Source organism: Propithecus coquereli, unplaced genomic scaffold (assembly GCF_000956105.1).
Source record: "Propithecus coquereli isolate 6110/MARCELLA unplaced genomic scaffold, Pcoq_1.0 Scaffold71, whole genome shotgun sequence".
Taxonomy (NCBI): Eukaryota; Metazoa; Chordata; class Mammalia; order Primates; family Indriidae; genus Propithecus; species Propithecus coquereli.
The window spans coordinates 7,924,328-7,945,972 of record NW_012153174.1 but is presented as its reverse complement, the minus strand read 5'-3'; the positions used below and the strand labels follow the sequence as shown (position 1 = coordinate 7,945,972).

At 40.6% G+C, this 21,645-nt stretch overlaps 1 protein-coding gene across 2 annotated transcripts in view; it reads left to right on the top strand.

Moving 5' to 3' along the window:
* Positions 1-21,645, top strand: part of PRKDC (protein kinase, DNA-activated, catalytic polypeptide) — a 158,587-nt gene that overhangs the window by 74,237 nt on the left and 62,705 nt on the right. For both annotated transcript variants that reach the window (XM_012661443.1, XM_012661444.1), the window contains exons 41-54: positions 4,246-4,453; positions 5,478-5,656; positions 7,127-7,295; positions 7,531-7,596; positions 9,200-9,272; positions 10,722-10,870; positions 11,369-11,506; positions 11,720-11,839; positions 14,059-14,202; positions 17,296-17,447; positions 17,619-17,750; positions 18,926-19,037; positions 20,958-21,082; positions 21,156-21,305. In XM_012661443.1, the coding sequence (XP_012516897.1) occupies positions 4,246-4,453; positions 5,478-5,656; positions 7,127-7,295; positions 7,531-7,596; positions 9,200-9,272; positions 10,722-10,870; positions 11,369-11,506; positions 11,720-11,839; positions 14,059-14,202; positions 17,296-17,447; positions 17,619-17,750; positions 18,926-19,037; positions 20,958-21,082; positions 21,156-21,305 (1,917 nt within the window). The remainder of the gene's footprint in view (positions 1-4,245; positions 4,454-5,477; positions 5,657-7,126; positions 7,296-7,530; positions 7,597-9,199; positions 9,273-10,721; positions 10,871-11,368; positions 11,507-11,719; positions 11,840-14,058; positions 14,203-17,295; positions 17,448-17,618; positions 17,751-18,925; positions 19,038-20,957; positions 21,083-21,155; positions 21,306-21,645) is intronic.

Sequence of the window (21,645 nt, the reverse complement as noted above, 5' to 3'; positions counted from 1 at the left end):
CGATCCGTCCGCCTCGGGCTCCCAGAGTGCTAGGATTACAGGCGTGAGCCACTGCGCCCGGCCTCAATGAGTTTTTTAATTGGCATTTATATTGAATTTGTAAATATCCATGTGAATTTATTTTATTGAGTTATATTTTATAAATCATAAAATTTACCCATTTTTAGTATACTGTTCAGAACTTTACCAAGTGGTACAACCAGCACTATATAACATTTTTATCCCCCCACTAAGATCCTACTTGACCATTTACAGTTGATTCCCGTTCCCGGCCCCAGCTTCAGGTGACCACTGATCCGCTTTCTGTCTTTGTACATTTGCCTTTTCTGGACATTTTGTATAAATGGAATCACACAATATGTGACCCTATGTCTGGCTTCTCTGTTCAGCATAATGTCTTTGCAGTTCATCCATGATATAGTTCGTTCCTTTGTATTGACTTTTTAAAATATTATCATCGACCAACTATAAAACCTGCACAACAGCGTAACACTCATTCTTTTTGAACATATGTGGAACATTCTTCAGGACAGACCATATGTGACGCCATAAAACAAAGTCTTAATAAATTTAAAAAAGATTGAAATGATACAGAGTATGTTCTCTGACCACAATGAAGTTAAATTAGAAATTAACAACAGAAGGAATTTTGGGGAATCCGAAAACATTTCTGAATAACCAACTAATTAATAAACAACACATTTCTAAATAACACTTGGGTTAAAGAAGAAATTACAAGGGAAGTCAGATAATATTTTGATCTGAATAAAATAAGAGGAAAGCATATCCATATGTATGGGATGTAGCTAAAGAGGTTCTCAGAGGGAAATTTAAATCTTTTATTGCCTATGTTAGAAAATAAGAAAGACTTCAAATCAATAATCTAAACTTTGTATCTTAAAATCTAGAAAAAGAAAAAAAAAAAACTAAACCAAAGACAAACTGAAGGAAGGAATTAAGGTTAGAGTAAAAATTAATGAACCCAAAACAGAAAAACGGTGAAAAAAAATCAACAAAACCAAAAATTGATTTTTGAAAAGGTAAATGGAATTGATAAACTATTAGCTAGGCTAACCAAAAATAAAGGAAAAAACATAGTTCATGAAAATTAAGAATGAAAGAGAGGATGCAACCACTGACTTTTCAAAAAGTATAAAAGGATAATAAGGGAATATTATGAACAACCTTATGCCAACAAACTCAACAACTTAAGTAAAATGGACAAATTCCTAGAAAGTCACAAGTTACTAAAACTAGCACAAGAGGAAATATTTTTATTTTATGTAGGAAATATTATTGAGTATTCCTCTAACAACTAAATAAATTGAATTAATAATTAAAAATCTTCTCACAACGGAAAGCCTAGACCTAGATAGCTTCACTGCAGAATTTTATCAAACAGTTAAAGAAAAAATAAGACCAATACTTCATAAACTCTTTGGAACAAACAAGAGGAAGGAATGCTTCCCAACTCCTTCTGTGGGGCCGGTATCACCCTCATATCAAGGACAGAAAAGACATCACAAGAAAAGTGTAGACTAGTAGATATCCCTGATGAATATACACACAAAATTTTTTTAAAAGATATTAGTGAACTAAATTTAACAACATATACAAAAGATTATACACCATAACCTTTTGGTATTTATCCTGGGAATGCAAGGCTGGTTTACCCTCCGGAAATCAATATTATATACCGTATTGGTAGAATAAAGGACAAAAACCGTGTTATCATTGCAGTAGATGCAGAAACATTTTTGACAGAATCCAACACCCATTCATGATAAAACTGACAAAGGTCATCTACGAAAAAGCAACAGCCAACAGAATATTTAATAGTGAAAGACTGAATAGTTTCTTCCTAAGACTGGGAACAAGGCAAGGATATCTGCACTTTCCCCTTGTGTTCAGCCTAATACTGTAGTTCTAGCAAGTGCAGTCAGGCAAAGAAAAAAAGACAATAATATTTTTTACTATTAAATATTTTTCCTTATTTTCTTTTTTTCTCCTTATGGGATTATAATTTAACTTCTTATCCTTTTTTCTTTCTTTTATTCTTTGCCTTTCAAAATTAAGATTATAGGGTTTTAATTTAACTTTTATTAATATTATTCTCACATTCCCTTAGATGGTAGATAGTATTCCTTTTTTCCCTTTACAATGTTGTTTCCAATGATATTCTATCATTACTTAATTACTTTATTTTACAATATACATAAAATACTTTCAAAAATAACAAGACCAATATTACTACATAGAATGACAGCTAGATAAAGTTTACATTTTCTATTGTAGCTACAATTTACTTAGAAAGTACCCTTTGAGGATAAACAGTCAAATTTTGTGTTCTAAAATAATTCGATAGAGCTTTTTTTGATGTGTGGTTATGACACCAATTAGGTATATGTATTTTAATTAAGTTTCAAATTTTAGAAATTGTTTTTCTTTTTTCTTTTGATTTTTCTTTTTGAACAGGTGAGGTATTTGCAGGGTTCGCAACTCAGAACTACTGTCCACTGAGCTGCATTGCAGGGAGTCTTGCCTCCGTCTCTGCCTTGTCACTGTCCTTTTTCCTCCACGTGACGTCTCCTCCAGGTCACTCCACATCAGTACACACAGATCTTCCTCATTGCTTTTTTTAAAAAACAAGCATATAATTCTGGGATGTGTGGAAGTGTCATAGTATTTTGAAGCAGCCCCCTACCGATGGACTTTTGTGTTCAATCTTTTGCTGTTTAAAATAATGCCATGGAAAATAGCCATGTGTTTATGTTACTTGCATTTTGCCAGTATATCTTTGGGGTAGAGTCCTCAGTACAGGTGCCAAGGTAAATAAATGCATTTGTGGTTTTGCGAGCTCTCCACACCTCTTCTTCTGGGGGCGTGTTGCTTGTATTCCCTCCAGCAACGTAGGAGAGTGTCTGCGTCACCATCATCTTGGCAATATTGTCAAAACATTTGGATTTTTTCTAATTTTATGGGTGAGAAAGGGTCTCTCGTGTCACTTTAATTTGTTTTTCTTTTATTATGGGTGAAATAGAGCATATTTTCATTTATTTAATGTTTATTTACATTTAATTTTGGGTAACCCATCTGTTGGCCCATTTTTAAATTAGATCTTTATTCTCTATCTTTTGCTTCTCCTCCATCTTCTCTTAGCTTTTTATACAACGGTTGAATGCTTGAAGGCTAGGAGCTGTGTGCCTTTCTGCTGTGCTCACTAGCAGAAAGCTCCTCACGAAAAATTAAATCCAGGACCATGCCTGTCTTAGTTCTTCAGGCTGCTGTAGCAGAATACCACAGCCTGGGTGGCCTGTAAACTTTAGGAATTTATTTCTCACAGTTCTGGAGGCAAGAAGTCCAAGATCAACATGCCAGTGGATTCAGTGTCTAGTTAGGGCCTGGTTCCCAGTTATAGACAGCACCTTCTCGCTGTGTTCTCATATGGCAGGAGGGTCAAGACAGCTCTCTGGGGCTTCTTTTATAAGGGCCCTAATCTCCTCCCTCCAGCTCCACCTCCTAATCCCATCGCACTGGATGTTGGGGTTTCAGCACGTGCATGTGGGGGACACAACCGTGCCATCCGTGGTAGTGCCTGGATGCATATTACGAAGCCTGTGCAGCATCTAGTAGTGTGCTGCACCCTTAAACGTTTATGCCTGCATTACCTTCTGATCTCTTATAATGTCTGCCTTCAGAGCATCAGAATTTTAATGGTCATTTAGTCCTAACTCTTATTTTTATAGATGAGGAAGCTAGCTTTGCATTCTCAAATTATAGATTGATAGGTGAAACTTTATAATATCTTATTTGTCAGGTGAGAAAGTAAAGGGCCAGATGGGTGCCTCTTTGTATAGGAAGTAGGGATGGTGGTTCTTTAGTAGGGAGAGACTAGAATTTTTAAATCGTAACTCATGAGTTTCAAATCCTAGAATCGTGACCATCTTTGGGCCTGAGACTCTTCCATAGCCTTCCAGATGTTATTTAAGCAAGCCCAGATTTAAAAGTAAATGAAAACATTCTTCTTCCTAATGCCTAAATTTGATTTGAAGATTTTGGGGGATGAGTAAAACAGTATGGTTTATATGCAAATATTTTTTGTATTTCATGGGTTTTGTATATATATAATCCTTAAAGTTATTTTTGTAGTTTATAATCATTGGTGTTTACTTTGCCTGTTACTACACTCATAAAATATTTGTTGAAAGCATGAATAGTCATTGTAATTTTATCTTTTTTTCTTAGGGGTTCATGTGTCACACAATTAGGCCTTCTGGAAAGCATACATAGAATGTTCAGGAGGGAGGACCTGCTTTTAAGTGTCACTCGCCAAGCGTTTGTAGATCGTGTTCTCCTCACTCTGCTGTGGCACTGTAGCCTGGATGCCTTGAGAGAATTCTTCAGCAGAATTGTGGTGGATGCCATTGATGTGTTGAAGTCCAGGTTTACAAAGGTATCATATATCTACTAAATTAAATATTAATGAGAATTTACCAATCTCTAATGACCAGTGTCATTAGAAACTGCCATGTGCTCAGCTGAGTGGCATCTGCTGTTCGTGGAGCGTTCCCTCTACTCTTGATAACAGCCTGTGGCCACATGGGGTCTGCAATTGTGTCCTGTGGCTGCTGTAACAGCTCCCCACAAACTTGGAGGCCTAGAGCAATAGAAATGTATTCTCTCACAGTTCTGGAGGTCAGATGTCCAAAATCAGTTTCACTGGGCCAAAACCACAGTGTTGCCAGGGCCAGGCTCACACTGAGAACTCCAGGGGAAAGCTTTTCCTTGCCTCTTCCAGCTTGTGGTGGCTGCCAGCATCCCTCAGGTCTCTGCCTCTGTTGTCACAGTCCTTTTCCTGTCTGTCTGATCTCCTTCTACATCCCTCCCGTAAGGCTGCATGTGATTTCATTCAGAAACCACCTGAATGATCCAGAATAATCTCCCATCTCAAGGTCCTCAAATAAATCATGTCTGCAAAGCCCTCTTTTGCCACTTGAGGAAGTTACAGTCAAGGTTCCAGGAGTTGGGGCATCTTTCAGATATCTTTTGTGGGGTGAGGGCATGGGACATCATCCAGCCTCCCTAAGAATCATGTTGGAAAAGATCGTGAATACCCAAATGGCACATTATTAATGTAAATTTCAAAATAGTTAAAAATTTTGTGTTTTACTATGTTGGATATTCACCTGCTGGTCCCATATCTTCAATCAGATTGTGCAAACACTGTATACCCTGCGCTTACTATCTGAACGCGGTGTGTTATTTCCTATTCACCGAACATAACACATTAGTGCTTATAGCCACATTTTAGACCCTGGACAACTGGGTGCCCTTTTATTGAAGTGACTTAACATTTTTGACTTTTAAAGGTATTTCTTTCTAAAGTATTATTATTAAGTATTAAATTGGATGTGAATTTCAATAACATTTTTCATGTTTGATAAGACTGAAGATAATTGTTTGTTATCTCTTCTAAGCTAAATGAATCTACCTTTGATACTCAAATCACCAAGAAGATGGGCTACTATAAAATGCTAGATGTAATGTATTCTCGTCTTCCAAAAGATGATGTTCACTCTAAGGAATCTAAAATTAATCAAGTTTTCCATGGATCGTGTATTACAGAAGGAAATGAACTTACAAAGACACTGATTAAGTAAGATTTTACTTAATTTTGGGTTTTATTTGATTTTTTAATGTTTTTGGCGCATACATTTTTATGCATGTATGTCATATGTTTGTTTTATGTAAATAGTAACTTTTATAGTTTTTTTATGTACAAACTACTGAGGTGGACTTTTAGTGTGTTATTGGATTATAGACATTTTTTCTTGTACTCATCTTTTCTAAAGAATAAAACTTTTTTTCTTTTACTGCCATTTTTCCCCCTGCATAGCTTGATATATTTTTAGTGCTATGATTTATAGTAAGAAAGGATTTAGGGTATTTTATTTTTTTTTTTGACTATCATTGGAAATTAAAGGAGTGGTAAATATTTTTTTACAGACATTCTATAAAACACAAAGTAATCAAGTACATTTTCTCTAAAACTAGTCTTCTAATGGAGTTTTTCTCTTAGTAAATGTTGAACATAGACTTTGTGGTATCTTATTTTGCATCTCCAAACTCATCATTACTCTCCTCCTGCCTTATCTTACTCCTTATCTTACCTCCTCAGTGAATGACATCACCATCCAGTTATTTGCACAAACAAGAGACTTGAGAGTCATATTTTATTCTTTCTTCTTCATCTCCCCACCCTCCATCCACACCCTGTCTGTCACCAAATAGATGTGGTTGATTTTATCTTTTCAATATTCCTGAAACCCATTCCCCTTTATTCGGCCTTGTTTTAGTGTCTGCACTTCTTTGGCGAGCCATCGCCGTTGTTTCCTTTGTAACTATTCTCCCTGCTCCTAGGCTTGTGTCTCTCTGTTCTGTCTGCACTGCTGCCGGAATGACAGTTACAGCTGGAATGTGAGCCTGACTGTTTCATTTCTCTGCCTAAAACCTGTCAGTGGCACCTGGTCTTAAGGAGCAGGGGTCAGCAGACTTTTTCTGTAAAGGACCAGTTGTAAACACCTCTGGCTTTGCGGGCCAGATAGTATGTTGCATCTGCTACATAGTACTGCAAAAGCAGCGGCAGCCGCATCCTGCAGGCTTGTGTCCACACTCCTTAGCACTGTGGAGACCTCTCCTAGGGACCTACCTTCTTCCTCTCTCTCACCACCAGGTTTCACCTTTGTTCAGAGTGACACTGTTCTCTCTGCTTGGAATGCCAGCACACGTTTTTCCTTTGGCTAACTTGCATTTCAAAACTAAGCTCAGATACTTTCTCTTAGATCCTTTGCTAGGTCCTCACACTGGACTGCTGTCTGTCCTCCCTGCTTCCCTGTTTCTTTACTTACTGCTGTTGCTGTGCTGACCTTATGAGATCCATGTAGGCTGCCTTTGCTGTGAGACGTGCTGTGTTCATCTTCACATTCACAGTGCCCAGTACTGTGCCTGGCACAAACCTGACACTTAGAAAGGTGAACTGTGTCAGATCCTGTTATCTGGCATCATAGGGCTTGAGCAGCGATCTCCACGTTATGTGAATTGATTGTAACCTGGCTGTACTCTGCAGGTTGTGCCATGATGCATTTACCGAGAACATGGCTGGGGAGAGTCAGCTGCTGGGGAGGAGGAGACTTTATCACTGTGCCGCGTACAACTGTGCCATCTCTGTCATCTGCTGTGTTTTCAGTGAGCTGAAATTTTACCAAGGTTTTCTCTTCAGTGAAAAACCAGAAAAGGTAGGCCCCTCCTGAGGTGTTCACTATTACTTTCATTGTAGGATTTCAAAGGTTATATTCTATCAAAGTGTATTATAATTTGCACCTTCTTATGATATTAAAGATGTGGTTCTTTTGGTTCTGTAGGTATATTTAAAAGCCAAAGTGCTTCTCCATGAGTTATTAAGTAGCGTCAATTCTGTAGTCCATCAGTTATACCATTTAAATACTGTTGTATGATTCTTTGGATTTACAGAACTTGCTTATTTTTGAAAATCTGATAGACCTGAAGCGCTGCTATACATTTCCTATAGAAGTTGAGGTGAGTAAACTTTTTAATGTTTCTAAGTTCAAAAAATTTCTCAGGTGCTCACAGAGAAAAAGTTGTAATGTTGAACATGTTAAATTGCCAATATTCAAGTCTGGTTTCAACTACAAAAACTGACAGTTTCAGCTTTAGGTACAGTCTTAGACAACTACGACAAAATTCATTAGAACTGGATTTTTCCATGTCTTGACTTGTGAAGGAAAAACAGTGCCAATAAAAGGAGGTGTTAGGACATATCCTAGAGTTGTTTTCTGAGCAAATTCCTTTAAAGAAGCTGAGACCCCCCCCCGCACCTGAATGTTTATAACAGCACAATTCACAATTGCAAAGATGTGGAAACAACCCAAGTGTCCATCAATACATGAGTGGATTAATAAAATGTGGTATATGTATGCGATAGAGTTCTATTCAGCTTTAAGAAACAATGGTGATATAGCACCTCTTGTATTCTCCTGGATAGAGCTGAAAGCCATTCTACTTAGTGAAGTATCCCAAGAATGGAAAAACAAGCACCACAAGTACTCACCATCAAATTGGTATTAACTGATGAACACATAAGTGCACATATAAGAATAACATCTATTGGATGTTGGGCAGTGGGGAGAGGGGAGGGGAGAGAAGGGGACAGGTATATGCATACAGAAAGAGTGTGATGCGCACCATCCGAGGGATGGACATGCTTGAAACTCGGACTTTTGCGGGGGGGCAAGGGCAACATACGTAACCTGAACATCTGTACCCCCATAATATGCTGAAATTAAAAAAAAAAAAGAGAAGCTGAGGCCCATACTGATATGAATCTTAACCTTGTGGTACTGCTGGGGCAGCTGGGCTGGACAAAGGAAATGTCATAGGGTAACTGGAAGACTTGCTGTGGCAGATGAGACAAGTTTGGTTTTAGCCAAGCTCAGATTGACATGCCAGCTTCAGCAGTTGGTGAGAAGGTGATGGTTGTTGCCTTCATGGCCCATTAGAAATGGGAAGGGGGACAGAGTGCCAAGCTCATGTACCATAGCCTGCACGTTTCCACACAGCTTCTGACCTCGACCACATCACTGCATGTGAATGGTTGCTTGCTACCTTGCATCCTTTTGGAATAGACTTGGATTTTTTATCTAGGCATATGTTCAAAGAACTAAAAACCAAAATAATAATAGCACCAGTTTATTAGGCATGTCGACACACGCTGTATGTTACTTCTAAACTTTACAACAAAATTGTAAGGTGCTATGATATATCATAACTGTTTAGTTGAGGACACCGAGGCTCAGAGATGAAGTAAAAATTATTGGTAATCCAGGCACATGGCTGTGAAAGCTCAGCATACACTGTGTTCAGCTGTGTAAGAGCTAACATTAGTGGGGAGCGGGGAGGGGGCAACTACCTATGTCCACAGACTTTGAGAGTGTGTGGGAAAGACTCCCTTAAGCAATACTTACCCATCTCTTTTTGTGGATATTTTTGAGTACTTTTAAATTTGATCAAAGTTTTGTTTAAAATTTCATAATTTGTGTTTTTGCCATATTGCTATTAAAACAGAAAAAATGTGACCACAATTCTAAAATATTTTAAATTGTGTATTTGTTTTGCCTAATAGGTTCCTATGGAAAGAAAAAAAAAGTACATTGAAATTAGGAAAGAAGCCAGAGAAGCAGCAAATGGGGATTCAGGTAGGATGTTTTCAACAAAATGAGAAAGTCTTCTAAAAATTGGTATTTTTTATGTAAATAGAAAACATTTTAACTACTCCAAAACACTGAAATTGAATTTGAAAAAATATTTTATTTTTAAGTGGCAAATGGAATTATATTTTGAAGGGAATGTAATTAGCTAAACTTAACTGCATGAAAAGGTCTCATAGCAGCCAAATGGTGCTCAGATATGTTACACTTAAAAAACAAAGTGTGAATCTAGTGCGAAGTCTCTTTGTTTGTGTATGGATAATGTTTGTATATTTCTATACATTCAGAAATCTGTATTAGAAGACAGATTCTATCCTGCCACTCCTTTGTTCTGAACCTCCCAGCAGCTTCCCATCTCTCTGAGGGCAGAGCTGCCTGAGGCCCCTGAACTGCTGGCCACCTCTGCTGCAGCCTTCCTTCCTGCTCACTCCACTCCAGCAGAAGGGCCCCTGGATGTGCCTTCTGGGCACCAGGCTTGTTTTTGTTCCAGGGCATTTGCACTTGCTGTCCCCTCTAACAATCTAGACCCCAGATATTGGTGTACTTCGTGACATTTTGTTTAGTGTCAACCCTTGAAGGAGGCTCTTCCTGGCCTCCCTATTTATAAAGTTAACGCTCTGTCCCTCCACATGCTCCTTGTTAGGATTTTTTACTTAATTTTTCTTCATAGCTTTTATCACCATTTCTTGATATGAGTATACAATTTGGACCAGTTTTCTAAATCCCTTGTATATTTTAGATGAGCTATTTTTCAGTAGTATTTCTTTTCATATTTATGTTAGACATATTGGGCAAAATGTACACATCAAAATTTTTTTTTTTTTTGAGACAGAGTCTTACTGTGTTGCCCAGGCTAGAGTGCCGTGGTGTGAGCCTAGCTCACAGCAACCTCACACTCCTGGGCTCAAGCAATCCTACTGCCTCAGGCTCCCGGGTAGCTGCAACTACAGGAGTGCGCCACCATGCCCAGCTAATTTTTTCTGTATATTTTTAGTTGTCCAGCCAATTTCTTTCTATTTTTAGTAGAGACGGGATCTTGGTCTTGCTCAGGCTGGTCTTGAACTCCTGAGCTCAAACGATCCGCCCACCTTGGCCTCCCAGAGTGCTAGGATTACAGGCGTGAGCCACCGCGCCCGGCCTACACATCAAAATTTTAAATGCAAAGAAAATCTGTTAATCATATCCAAAAATTCGATCCAGTTTAACTTAATTTATCTATGACAATAGAGAGTAACTGCTAAATAATGACAAAAACAAAGGGAGGTTTTTTCCCCATTTTCTTTCTGCTTTGGTAATCTGAACAATGCGTTAGAAATTACAGGGTTGATGAAAGCCTTAGTTAAAAGTATCCTTTGATTTTATTATCATTTGAGCTTAGAGAAATATATTTCTTGCTGATTGTGTTTGAATACATGTGTCTTCTTATTTATATTTCAGATGTTCCTCATTATATGTCTTCCTTGTCATATCTGGCAGACAGTAGCCTGAGTGAGGAAATGAGTCAGTTTGATTTCTCAACTGGAGTTCAGAGTTATTCTTACAGCTCCCAAGACCCTAATTTTACCACCAGTCATTTTCAGAGACGGGTAATGATCACGTTTCACATACTAAAAGAACCTTGTTGAATTTTGTAGGAGAGTGGGGTCACAGCTCTGCCTTGCTATTACTGTGGGAGGCCAGTTCTCTGTCTGTAGGTAGTCCTCAGAGAATAGTGTTAATCTGGAGAATTTTCTAAGACCTAAGCCCCAGCGTTCTGTCCTGTACACTGAGCAGATTTCGCACAGGAAGGAAGTCAGGGGGTCTGGGGTCAATGTAGCAGAGATGTCTGATCTCAGGTGCCACCTGGGGAGTGACTGGGAAGACGGGGTAGGGGAGCTCTGTGTATCCAGAATGTAAGGAAGACACGAGGTCCTGTTTATATTCTAGCTGTTTAATAAGAAAACACACTTAGTGTATTTGATATTATTACCCAATGATCATTACCTAAGTGTTTGTTATATGATATTGCCCCCAAAATAAGACTCTTATGTTCATGGACATTTTGGCAGCACACTCTGCATCATGAGCTTCTTCCCTCTCCATAGGAGCATCAGGCTCCCGTGGCCCAGGGTGGTGTCCTGGAGCTGGAGATGGACGAGCTCAACCAGCACGAATGTATGGCCCCGATGGTAGCCCTGATCCAGCACATGCACAGGAGCCTGAGCCCCACTGCGGGAGAGGAGGTGCTGTCCCCACGTACCTTCTGTTATCTGTTAATACTGTTCATTGGTATTATATTGAGAATTAACTCTTAATCTTGAAGACCAAACCAAATTGCATATCAGATAAACATTTTTTGTTGTTCATGTCTGCCTTTGTCATTGTTTTCTCATAATATCAAAATGTGAGGTTATTTTATTCCACTTTTTAAAGTAATTTTGAGTGCTTAATTTCAGGGTTCAGTGCCAAGAGATCTTTCTCCTTGGATGAAATTTCTCCATGGCAAACTTGGAAATTCATCAGTACCATTAAATATTCGTCTCTTCTTAGCCAAGCTTATTGTTAATACAGAAGAGGTAAGTAATTTTTTATTTCTTTAACAATTCTTTGCAATTCTGTAATTCTCTTTGAAAAAATACAACAAAGGAAGATATAAAGGGACAGAGCATGACATATTTGTTCTCTGAATAAATTAACCAGCTGCATTTATCTACTTGTTCAACACCATTCTTTATTATATCATTTTCTTTTAAAACATGTAAATTAACCTTTATTAAGTTTGAAGTGATCTTTGTATAAAGTACACATAGCAACTTTCTTACGGCTGCCAAACTTCTTTGTTTATAGTAGCAAAAACATTGGTGAAAATATTCCTGCTAACTCTATATTAAAAACAGCTGACTCTTAGGCAGTTGCTGAATTTGTCAGTTTATCTCCATACAGCTCCAAATCAGGCAGGGGCATCTTCTACCAGTGGGAGGTGGAGTAGGTTTTGGAGAGCCCTTGGGTAAGTGTGAAATGCAGAGGAGTGTGCTCTGCACGGGGTGGCGGGGAGCAGTGTGAGCAGGTCTGCACCGGAGCAGCAGCCAGGCTCATTTGCTGAGCAATAGCGAGTCACTGGAGGGCACCAGATGGTGGGCAACATCATCCTCTTGGCCCCTAGAAAGTCCTTCTAGGCAGCTCTGTAGATGCGATGAGCCCAAGGCCAAGCCCGCCAGGAGGTCTGGGACTGCAGTGACCTGCTTTCCTCAGGCCTTGCTTGATTTGTCGATCCCAGGACTGCTGTCACAGGGTGCCATGGACTAGGGGGCTTTAACAATAATTCTAAAGGCCAGAAGTCTGAGGTGAAGGTATTGGCAGGGTCAGTGCCTTTGAGGGCTGTGAGGGAAAGTCTGATCCAGGCTGCCTCCAGCTCCTGGTGGCCTCAGGCGTTTCTTGGCATGTAGATGGCAGTTTCCCTGTGTCTTCACACCCTCCTCTTCCACACACCTGTCTCTGTGTCCAAATTTCCACTTTTTATAAGGACACTAGTCGTGTTAGATTAGGGCCCCCCTAATATCCTCACTTTCACTTGATTACCTCTATAAAGACCAAGTCTCCAAATAGGGTCACATTCTGAGGGTTAGGACCTAACAGCCGTTCAGGAGACACGGTTCAACCCCTAACATTCGAGGTCGCACGTGACTTCAAGCTCATGTTCTTCCAAGTGCTTTCTTGGTTGCTATTAAAAAGGAGCTGGGTGTTTGGCTTTTGGATGATTTCTTGGGGGCGCTGGGCACGGGCAGGCAGGCTGAGGAGGAAGCTGCTGCCCTGCATCTGCACGTGTGGGTGTGAGAGGCCTCCAAGGCATCCCAGGGACTTGTCCCTGGAGCAATGTGTGCCTCTGGAGCCCGGAGTGAACAGGGCAGTGGTTCCCAAGAGGAGATGCTAGAGATGATCCTCCTCATGTGGAAGAAAATAGTAGAACTTTTATTTGCATTTATCTTAGAATTGCCAACCTTTAAGTATTTGTTATAGTTTAATAGCATAGTAAAGTGGTTCTTATATATCACTTACAAATAAATGTATATGTGGAATGTGCTCTGATTTTTTTTTTAAACTTACGGGGGCATGATCAAAAAGGATTTGAAACCACAAGATTAAGCTGTGAAAAGAGTAGATGAGACACCCCCAAGAAAATATTTGAAAAAGAAGGTGGGAAGGTTAAGAAGGTAGACAGCTTAGATTATATTCTTCAGTCTATTCTTTTCCATCAGAATGGCATTCTCCTGCAGTGGCGTTTAGTATATGGATATATCTTAATTAGATTTCAGAGACTTTAGCATGTGACCTTTATAACAGAATGACTTCTGTAATATAGGAAAAAGTGAAAAAAAAATTTAGCCATGTGCACCTACCTAATTTTTTTATCTCATTTTTCATATGCCTTATGCATCTGCATAAAATAAAAGAATTTTCTATAGCTGAATATTATTCGGATGGGACAGAGGATTGCTATAGAATACTTTGATTTTGATTTCTATGAGCATCATTGTATCAGAAGGGTTTTAAACAGTGAAAAGATCAATAACAAATCCATTTCCACTGAATTATTTCAGGAGCCCATGAAGAGATAATTCAGCAGAGAATCTAATCTGATCAAGTGGGGTAATTGTTGGAATTTACATCTGTTTTGGACTTAGGTCCAGTAATAATATAAAATTTTGGCTGATGGAGGATATATTCCTGTATTATTAATAATATTTTCGTTATTCAGAGTGATTCATTAACATTGGACTTTTCAATTTTCTCGTAGGTCTTTCGCCCTTATGCAAAGCACTGGCTTAGCCCCTTGCTGCAGCTGGCTGTTTCTGAAAACAGCGGAGGAGGAGGAATTCACTACATGCTGGTGGAGATCGTGGTTACTGTTCTTTCGTGGACAGGCGTGGCTACTCCTGCAGTAAGGATTGATGCATCTGTTCTGTAGTAATGTATTATTCCTGTGCTGATACCCTATAGCACAGCAGTCCCCAACCTTTCTGGCACCAGGGACTGGTTGGAAGACAGTTTTTCCATGGCCTGGGGAGGTGAGGGGGGTGATAGTTTCGGGATGACTCAAGCACATTATATTTGTTGTGCACTTTATTTCCATTATTATTACATTATATTATATAATGAAATAATTATACAACTCACCATAATGCAGAATCAGTGGGAGCCCTGAGCTTGTTTTCCTGCAACTAACGCTGCTGCTGATCTGACAGGAGGCGGAGCTCAGGTAGTGATGCGAGTGATGGGGAGCGGCTGTAAATACAGATGAAGCTTTGCTCAATCACTTGCTCGCCTGCTGCTCACCTCCTGCTCTGCAGCCCAGTTCCTAACAGGCCACGGACCAGTACCGGTCTGCAGCCCAGGGGTTGGGGACCGCAGTTATAGTGCATATGACAGGTAACTCAAGCTCCTCTTCATGACCTTGAGTTGTCATTTTGTGGTGCTCCCATATGAAATGGCCTCAGACTGCTTTGATTTTGTTTTCTTTCGTCTGCTTTTGATGATTTCTTTGACCTTGCTTTTATTACTAAGCTGTCAGGCATTTTGTTTTGTTTTGTTTTGTTTGTTGCTTTTACTTGCTAGGAACTTGGAAATTAGATAACAGATTTATTAAAATTATGTGTAAGCTAAATGTCAGTAGACCCCGAGGGTGAGATTCTGAGGACTTCTATCGAGAGTAAAGCCCCTGGGTGTGCTGGTGTTTGTTTGCCAGCTTATTTATTCCAGAGTATTGACCGTAATCCATACTGGTGAGAGTGGCTGCTAAGGTCGTAGCTGCCGGATGGTGACACTGTGTCGTGGGGGAGCAACTTGCGTGCAGACTCATGTGTGCTGGAGCTTTGCCTGTTCATTTAAAACTGTGGACGCTGACAATGTTCAAAAGTTTTCATGCAAGGATATCATGGGAATGATCGTCATTAAACACGATAAATGTACATGTAGCTTTTTCACATGTCTGTGTCTGGGTGTGCCTATCTCAGTTATCTCACAGTAAACCAAATTTAGATTTTTTGGTCTTAATTGATGAAATAATTTATACTCTGCTTGATAACATGAAAAAATTAAGAGAGTGTTTAGTTTAACTTAGGAACCATTGAAAAGATTGATGTAGATGTTAGGAGCTCAGCTAAGTATGAGAGGATGACAGTGCCAGCTGTCAGCAGCTGATTAAAGCCACAGCAGGCCAGGCGCTGTGGCTCACACTGTAACCCTAGCACTTTGGGAGGCTGGCTGAGGCGGGAGGATCGCTTGAGCCCAGGAGTTCGAGGTTACATTGAGCTGTGATCACACCACTGCACTGTAGCCTGGGCATCAGAGCAAGACTGTGTCTCTATTAAAAAAAAGAAACCAATAGCAAGTGAAAAGAAAGTGGCAGGGGAACCTGCGGCCTTCCGATTTCAAGATGGTTCTTTTTTAAGCATCAAAGGAGGCAAGAAAAGCTTCATAGCCTCATCTTCTCTGCTGCACCCCTTTTAATGAAAGGATCTGCTCTGTAAAATTGAGATTCAGTCAAAGGCTGCGCTTAAGGACCTAGAAGGCCACAGGTGGACTTCAGGCCTCAGGTTCCCTCCCCTACACACACCGCTCACTCATTGCAATGGTATAAGCAAGAGGCTAAAACCAGAGGGAAAAAGCACCAATTCCCCTGTTCCATTTTCCCACAAGGAATAGTGCACTGATCAGCGATCAGGGGGGATCAGCACAGATTACTGTGGATCACTGGTGAGGGGCCCTGAACAGACAGCTCCGGCCGTTTTACGGACTCTGAGGTGGTGGTGGTGGTAGGGTGCCGGGGGAAGGACTCAGAGCGGGAGAGCGCTAGGTACTGAGTCAGAGCGTGGAAAGCATCATTACGGCTTCCCCCTCTTTCTGTGAAGAGGACCTCTGTCCAGGGCCTCAGGTAAAGGGACCTAGAAATGGGGGCTCTGGGGAGGAATGCAGAGATGTTAAGGGTGTGGCCGGAGGGGGCCCTGAGCCCTGCCAGGGAAGTCCTTGTCATTGCTTGAGGTCAGCCCTAAAAAAGTCACACATAGGGCTTTAACCAGGAGCTGGACTCCTGAGTAAAAGGCACGTGGGGAACGTGGCCAGTGTTCCCTGCAAAAAACCGGGTCCCTTTGGTAGAATTGCAAGGGATAAGAAAATAATAGAGAGAAATGGAAAATGGAAGAAATAAAAGAATACACTGAGACAAAGATATAGTTTTATAAGTTTATAAAGATTATAGCCAAAGCGGGAGCTCAGGGGGCTGGGACCTCTCCGTTGGTCTCAAAAAGCCCCAAATGAGGTCTTACATGGTAACTTATAGGAAATAGTGAACAATTGTCAGGGGTAACAGATTTACATAACAACAGGTAGTTCCTCTCAGGTTAACAGATTTTCAAAAGGCTTTTACAGAAGGCTTCTACAGATTCTTTAACTAATTCTATTTACGTGGGCAAACGGTTACAAAGTCTTTCAAAGGTTAATTTCTAAATTCTAAGGTAAGTTTATCATTTAAACAGAGGGGTTAAACAGAGATATGTAAGCTCCATGTTTATTAGGTTATCGTGAATGGAGACAGGTAGTCTAGAGTGGTTTAAACAAAAGCTTTGCTTTTAGCCATTCGGGAAGCTGTCGTTTCCGGGAAGCTGTTTGTTCCGGAGGGCACTCCATCGTCAGCTCTCAGCCTATAGTTTTTAACAGATTCGCTTGTGCTTTACAAAGCAAATCCAATTCTTTAGGTCTGAGAAATGCGGCGCCTCCTGGGATACAGCCGCTACTGCCTTTCAGAGACGCCCTTCCGAGTGTAACAGCATTCGAAATGCAAACCAACACGTTCACATATTCTTTTAGGGCAAAGCTCTGTAAAACCCTTAAGACAAATCCTGTCCCAAAACACGTTTAATACTAATTCATGGAGCGACAAAGGCAGATATCTTTTATAAATGGACTTTTGGATTTAAAAAGCCTTTTCCAGAGTGGAATGCTGGATGTTAATGTAGAATTTCTATTGCCTTTTCAGGGGGTCGCTAAAGATGAAGTATTAGCAAATCGATTGCTTCATTTCCTAATGAAACATGTCTTTCATCCAAAAAGAGCTGTGTTTAGACACAACCTCGAAATTATAAAAACCCTTGTTGAATGCTGGAAGGATTGCTTGTCCATCCCTTACAGGTATAAGTTTACTAGTTTTTGCAATATTGTTTAGAAATTTAGGTTAAAATGTAGCATATTGTAAATGGTGATTACAATGAAATTTAAGTACTTGAAATGATAGAAGATGAACATAATTTGAAATTTGATTATATGACAGTCTCTATTTTCTCCTTTGTGCTTATGTTTCAGGTTAATATTTGAAAAGTTTTCCAGTAAAGATCCTAATTCTAAAGACAATTCAGTAGGGATTCAGTTATTAGGCATCGTGATGGCCAATAACTTGCCTCCCTATGACCCGAAGTGTGGTGTAGAAAGTTTCCAGTAAGTATCATATTTTTTGCTTGATTCTTTTTTGGGTTAAAGTCTCCTTGAATTGGATCGACAGACTGGAGTGTGGTTCAAGTTTGATAAATTTAAGGGCCAGAACCCATGTTAAAAATATTTCTACCTAAATTTAGAAAGTTGGATTTAGAGTCATTTGGGAGAAGAAATATGTCTGGAGTGAACGGGGAATATAGGTTTTTAAAAATAAGTGTAATTTTTTTCATGTTCGTGTTGGCAGGTGAGAGGTGTTAGGTATTGTCTTATTTTCCAAACTGATATTTTCAACACTTACACCTGAAAGTAACATGGGTTGCACAGGCAGCTTTGTTACGGGGTCTCTGACTACAAAGGGGCCTCCAGAACGCTGGGCTGTGCTGTCCCTGTACTCGCCCTGTTCCAGCCTGGCTGTCCCACCCTGGGCACGGGTGACGGGTGTGACCTGCCTCCCACGGGAGCAGCGGGTGTGACACTGAGAAGGAAGGACATAGCAGAGGGTGCTTTTGAAGTCAGGTTCGCGCTGTAGCTGCCCTGTAGGTTTCTGCCCGCCCACTCTGGCCTCCCATCTTGGGACCCTCCGTGTTGAACCCGAGACCCATCACCCCGACACTGGTGCCAGAGACTGTGTGACCTCACAGTTGAGGCAGCCAGGAGCTCGGCACTCAACAGGAATTCGTTTCCTGTAGACGGGTTACTGTTTTGATCTTTGGTTTCCGCCCCAAGAACAGCCTTACGGAGTTGCTGCGAGGGTGATGGTTAGATGTGCTGCTCCCTGTGCCTCACACAGAGTGTGTGCTCTGGGCATAGGCCTTCTCTTGTCATTGTATTATCTTTGTCTTGTCGTAGTAGGGGCTTTTGAAAGGGGGTCAGTGCCTCCTACTCTTGGATAGTAGCCTTTTCTTTCACTGCAGCTTGTTGTCAGGCCTCACACTGTGGGAAACTGACTAGGCGGTTTTGTGTGGTTGGGTGTTGGACCACCCACGCTGTTCTGGTTGTAATGTCAGAGCCCTTGAATACAAACTGACACGTGTATTCCTGTGCTTAATTTATATTATTTTAGGTTCAGATTTTCTTAATTTGTGCTATTAACATGACAAGAGAGGGAAAATTTTAACTTTTTATGTCAAACAACAATGCATTATTTTAAGCATATTTGTTTTCTGTATTTATTGTAGATACTTTCAAGCTTTGGTCAATAATATGTCCTTTGTAAAATATAAAGAGGTATATGCGGCAGCAGCAGAAGTTCTGGGACTTGTTCTTCAGTATGTTATGGAGAGAAAAAATGTGAGTGTGTTGCACAATTTTAAGTAAATACTTGTCAATTTTGATTTGTTATGACCCTTGATACTTATATGTACTTCCTGTATGCTATTAGAAACAAAGTGGGTATCTGCATTTAATATTTCACTGTTTTCCTACTATTTACCAAATACAGGGCTCAATTTTTTAGCGATAATATAAGATTTTTTAAATACATGGGAACTTTGTGAACATTTAAAGATTGGCAGATTGGCGACTGACTTTTTACTGTAAAAGTTAGGGTGAGTATTTAACTAGCTTTCATTCCTATGAACTTGATCTCAGATTTCCTTTTGGAGAAAATCAGCCCGGCAGGTAACTGCTGAGGTGAGGGCAGAGTTATCCAGCTGTGAGAGGGGTGGGCCCTTCTCGGCCTTCTCAGTCCGGTGTCCTGCGATGCTCCTGCCTCGGCCTCCGAAAGTGCTGGCATTACAGGCGTGGCAAGCCATGCACTCGACCTTACCTGCTAGATTCTGAACATTTTGTTGTGCCATCAGATTAAATACTTTTAATAAAAAGACATATCTGGGCCTGGGATTACCCCTGTAATCCTAGCACTTTGGGAAGCTGAGGCAGAAGGATCACTTTAGCCCAGGAGTTTGAGGTTGCTGTGAGTTATGATCATACTGCTGCACTCGAGCCCGGGCAATAGAGTGAAACCCTGTCTAAAAAAAAAAAAAAACAAAAAAAAACTGATGAATCAGTAGTGTAATACTTAATTAAAATATTCTCCATGGGGTTCAGGCCATTGAAATTTGTGGTTTTGTGTTAAGGATTTTCCTTGAGCACTGTTTTAAAATAGCCTCCTATTACAGGTTGAGTATGCCTTATCCAAAATGCTTGGGATCAGAAGTGTTTCAGGTTTTGGATTTTTTTGGATTTTGGAATATTTGCATTATACTTACTGTTTGAGCATCCCAAATCCAAGAATCCAAAATCCGAAATGCTCCAATGAACATTTCCTTTGAGTGTCATGTCAGTGCTCTAAGAAGTTTAGATTTTGGAACATTTCGAACTTTGGATTTTCAGATTTGGGATGCTCAACCTATAGTAATTTTGTATTGAAAAACTATGCATCCAATCTTAATGCCTTTAAAAAGGTTGCCCACTTTCCTTTTCTAGTCTTTGTGAGGAGGAAGATGAACCATGAATGATGGATGTAAACATCTTCCATCACTTCCTTCCGGTAGTCTCTGCTGAGTCCTTCTCTAGTTGAACACTTATTCCTGAGGACTTACTTACTTGTTTCTAGGCCCTGGGGATGCAGCAGGGAACAGGACAGGCTAAGTCCCTGACCTTGGGGAGCTGGTGTTTGGAGCGGGGAGGCAGTAAGATACAGACAAATCTGTAGTGGCGGGTAGTTACTGCTGCTGTTACTCCGGGCGCTGGAGAGAAAGCTGGACACGGGCAGCCAGACCCCGATGGGGCTGCTGTGTGGGTAGAGTTGCTTGAAGATTGTGTTTTATGTAAATATTTTTGACCAGAGACCTGAACATCTTAAAATGTGTCTTAAACAGTATTTAGTCATTGATTTTAGCTTAACTTCTGAAAGGACTAACTTGTCGTGTGTTGGTGTCAGAAAGAAACACTGTTCTTTTTCATCGATCCGACATCTGACATAAGCCAGGCGCCCTGGTGCTCACAGCATGGAGCACAGCAATGTGGTCTTGAGCACCCACTGGGTGTAGGACCTCAGGGACCAGGAGCCAGGCATACAGTGGTCATTGTGGACCAGTGGACATCCCTAGCACCTCTTGTTTTGTCATGTGCTCTGTGAGCCTTGTTGTAGGTGATAACATTGAACACCTTCCTTGAGTTCACTTAAATATTCAAGATAAACCTTATTTTCAGTGCTTAACATAAGTTTCCACTCTTGTGTATTTGAAAAGAAACTTAATTTTTCAGATACTGGGGGAATCCGTGTGTGACATGGTTGTAAAACAGTTGAAGCAACATCAGAATGCTATGGAGGACAAATTTATTGTGTGCTTGAACAAAGTGACCAAGAGCTTCCCTCCTCTTGCTGACAGGTAGGGACCCTTGGGCGCATGTCGGGGTGCAGGGTCTGAGGCTCTCCCCTCACCACTGTGCCTCCCTACCCAGGTTCATGAATGCTGTGTTCTTCCTGCTGCCGAAGTTTCATGGAGTGATGAAGACACTCTGTCTGGAGGTGGTGCTTTGTCGTGCTGAGGAAATGACAGACCTGTACTTCCAGTTAAAGAGCAAGGACTTTGTTCAAATCATGAGACACAGGTGAGTGAGCAGCAGCCCACACTCTCGGATGGGCTCATAAAACATTAATGCCTCTCCTTCAACTTGTGAAGAACCTGTGGGTTTCCGTGAAATGCATATTTGTGAAGTTCAAATCTGAGAAGGAACGGTGAAGAGAGCATAATCATGGAGTGTGTGCTGAGGTGGGCCTCGCCCTGCCGCCACTCCAACCCTGTGGGCCCCATCCCTCACCCATGAATAAAGGAGGTGGCCTGCATAGTTGCCTCAGGCTCTCTCTTCAAATTTAAACTGCATGCTTTTGAGTTCTGTACCAGTTTTGCCAGGTAAGAGCTTTCAGTTAATGTATTAATATTATAAATGT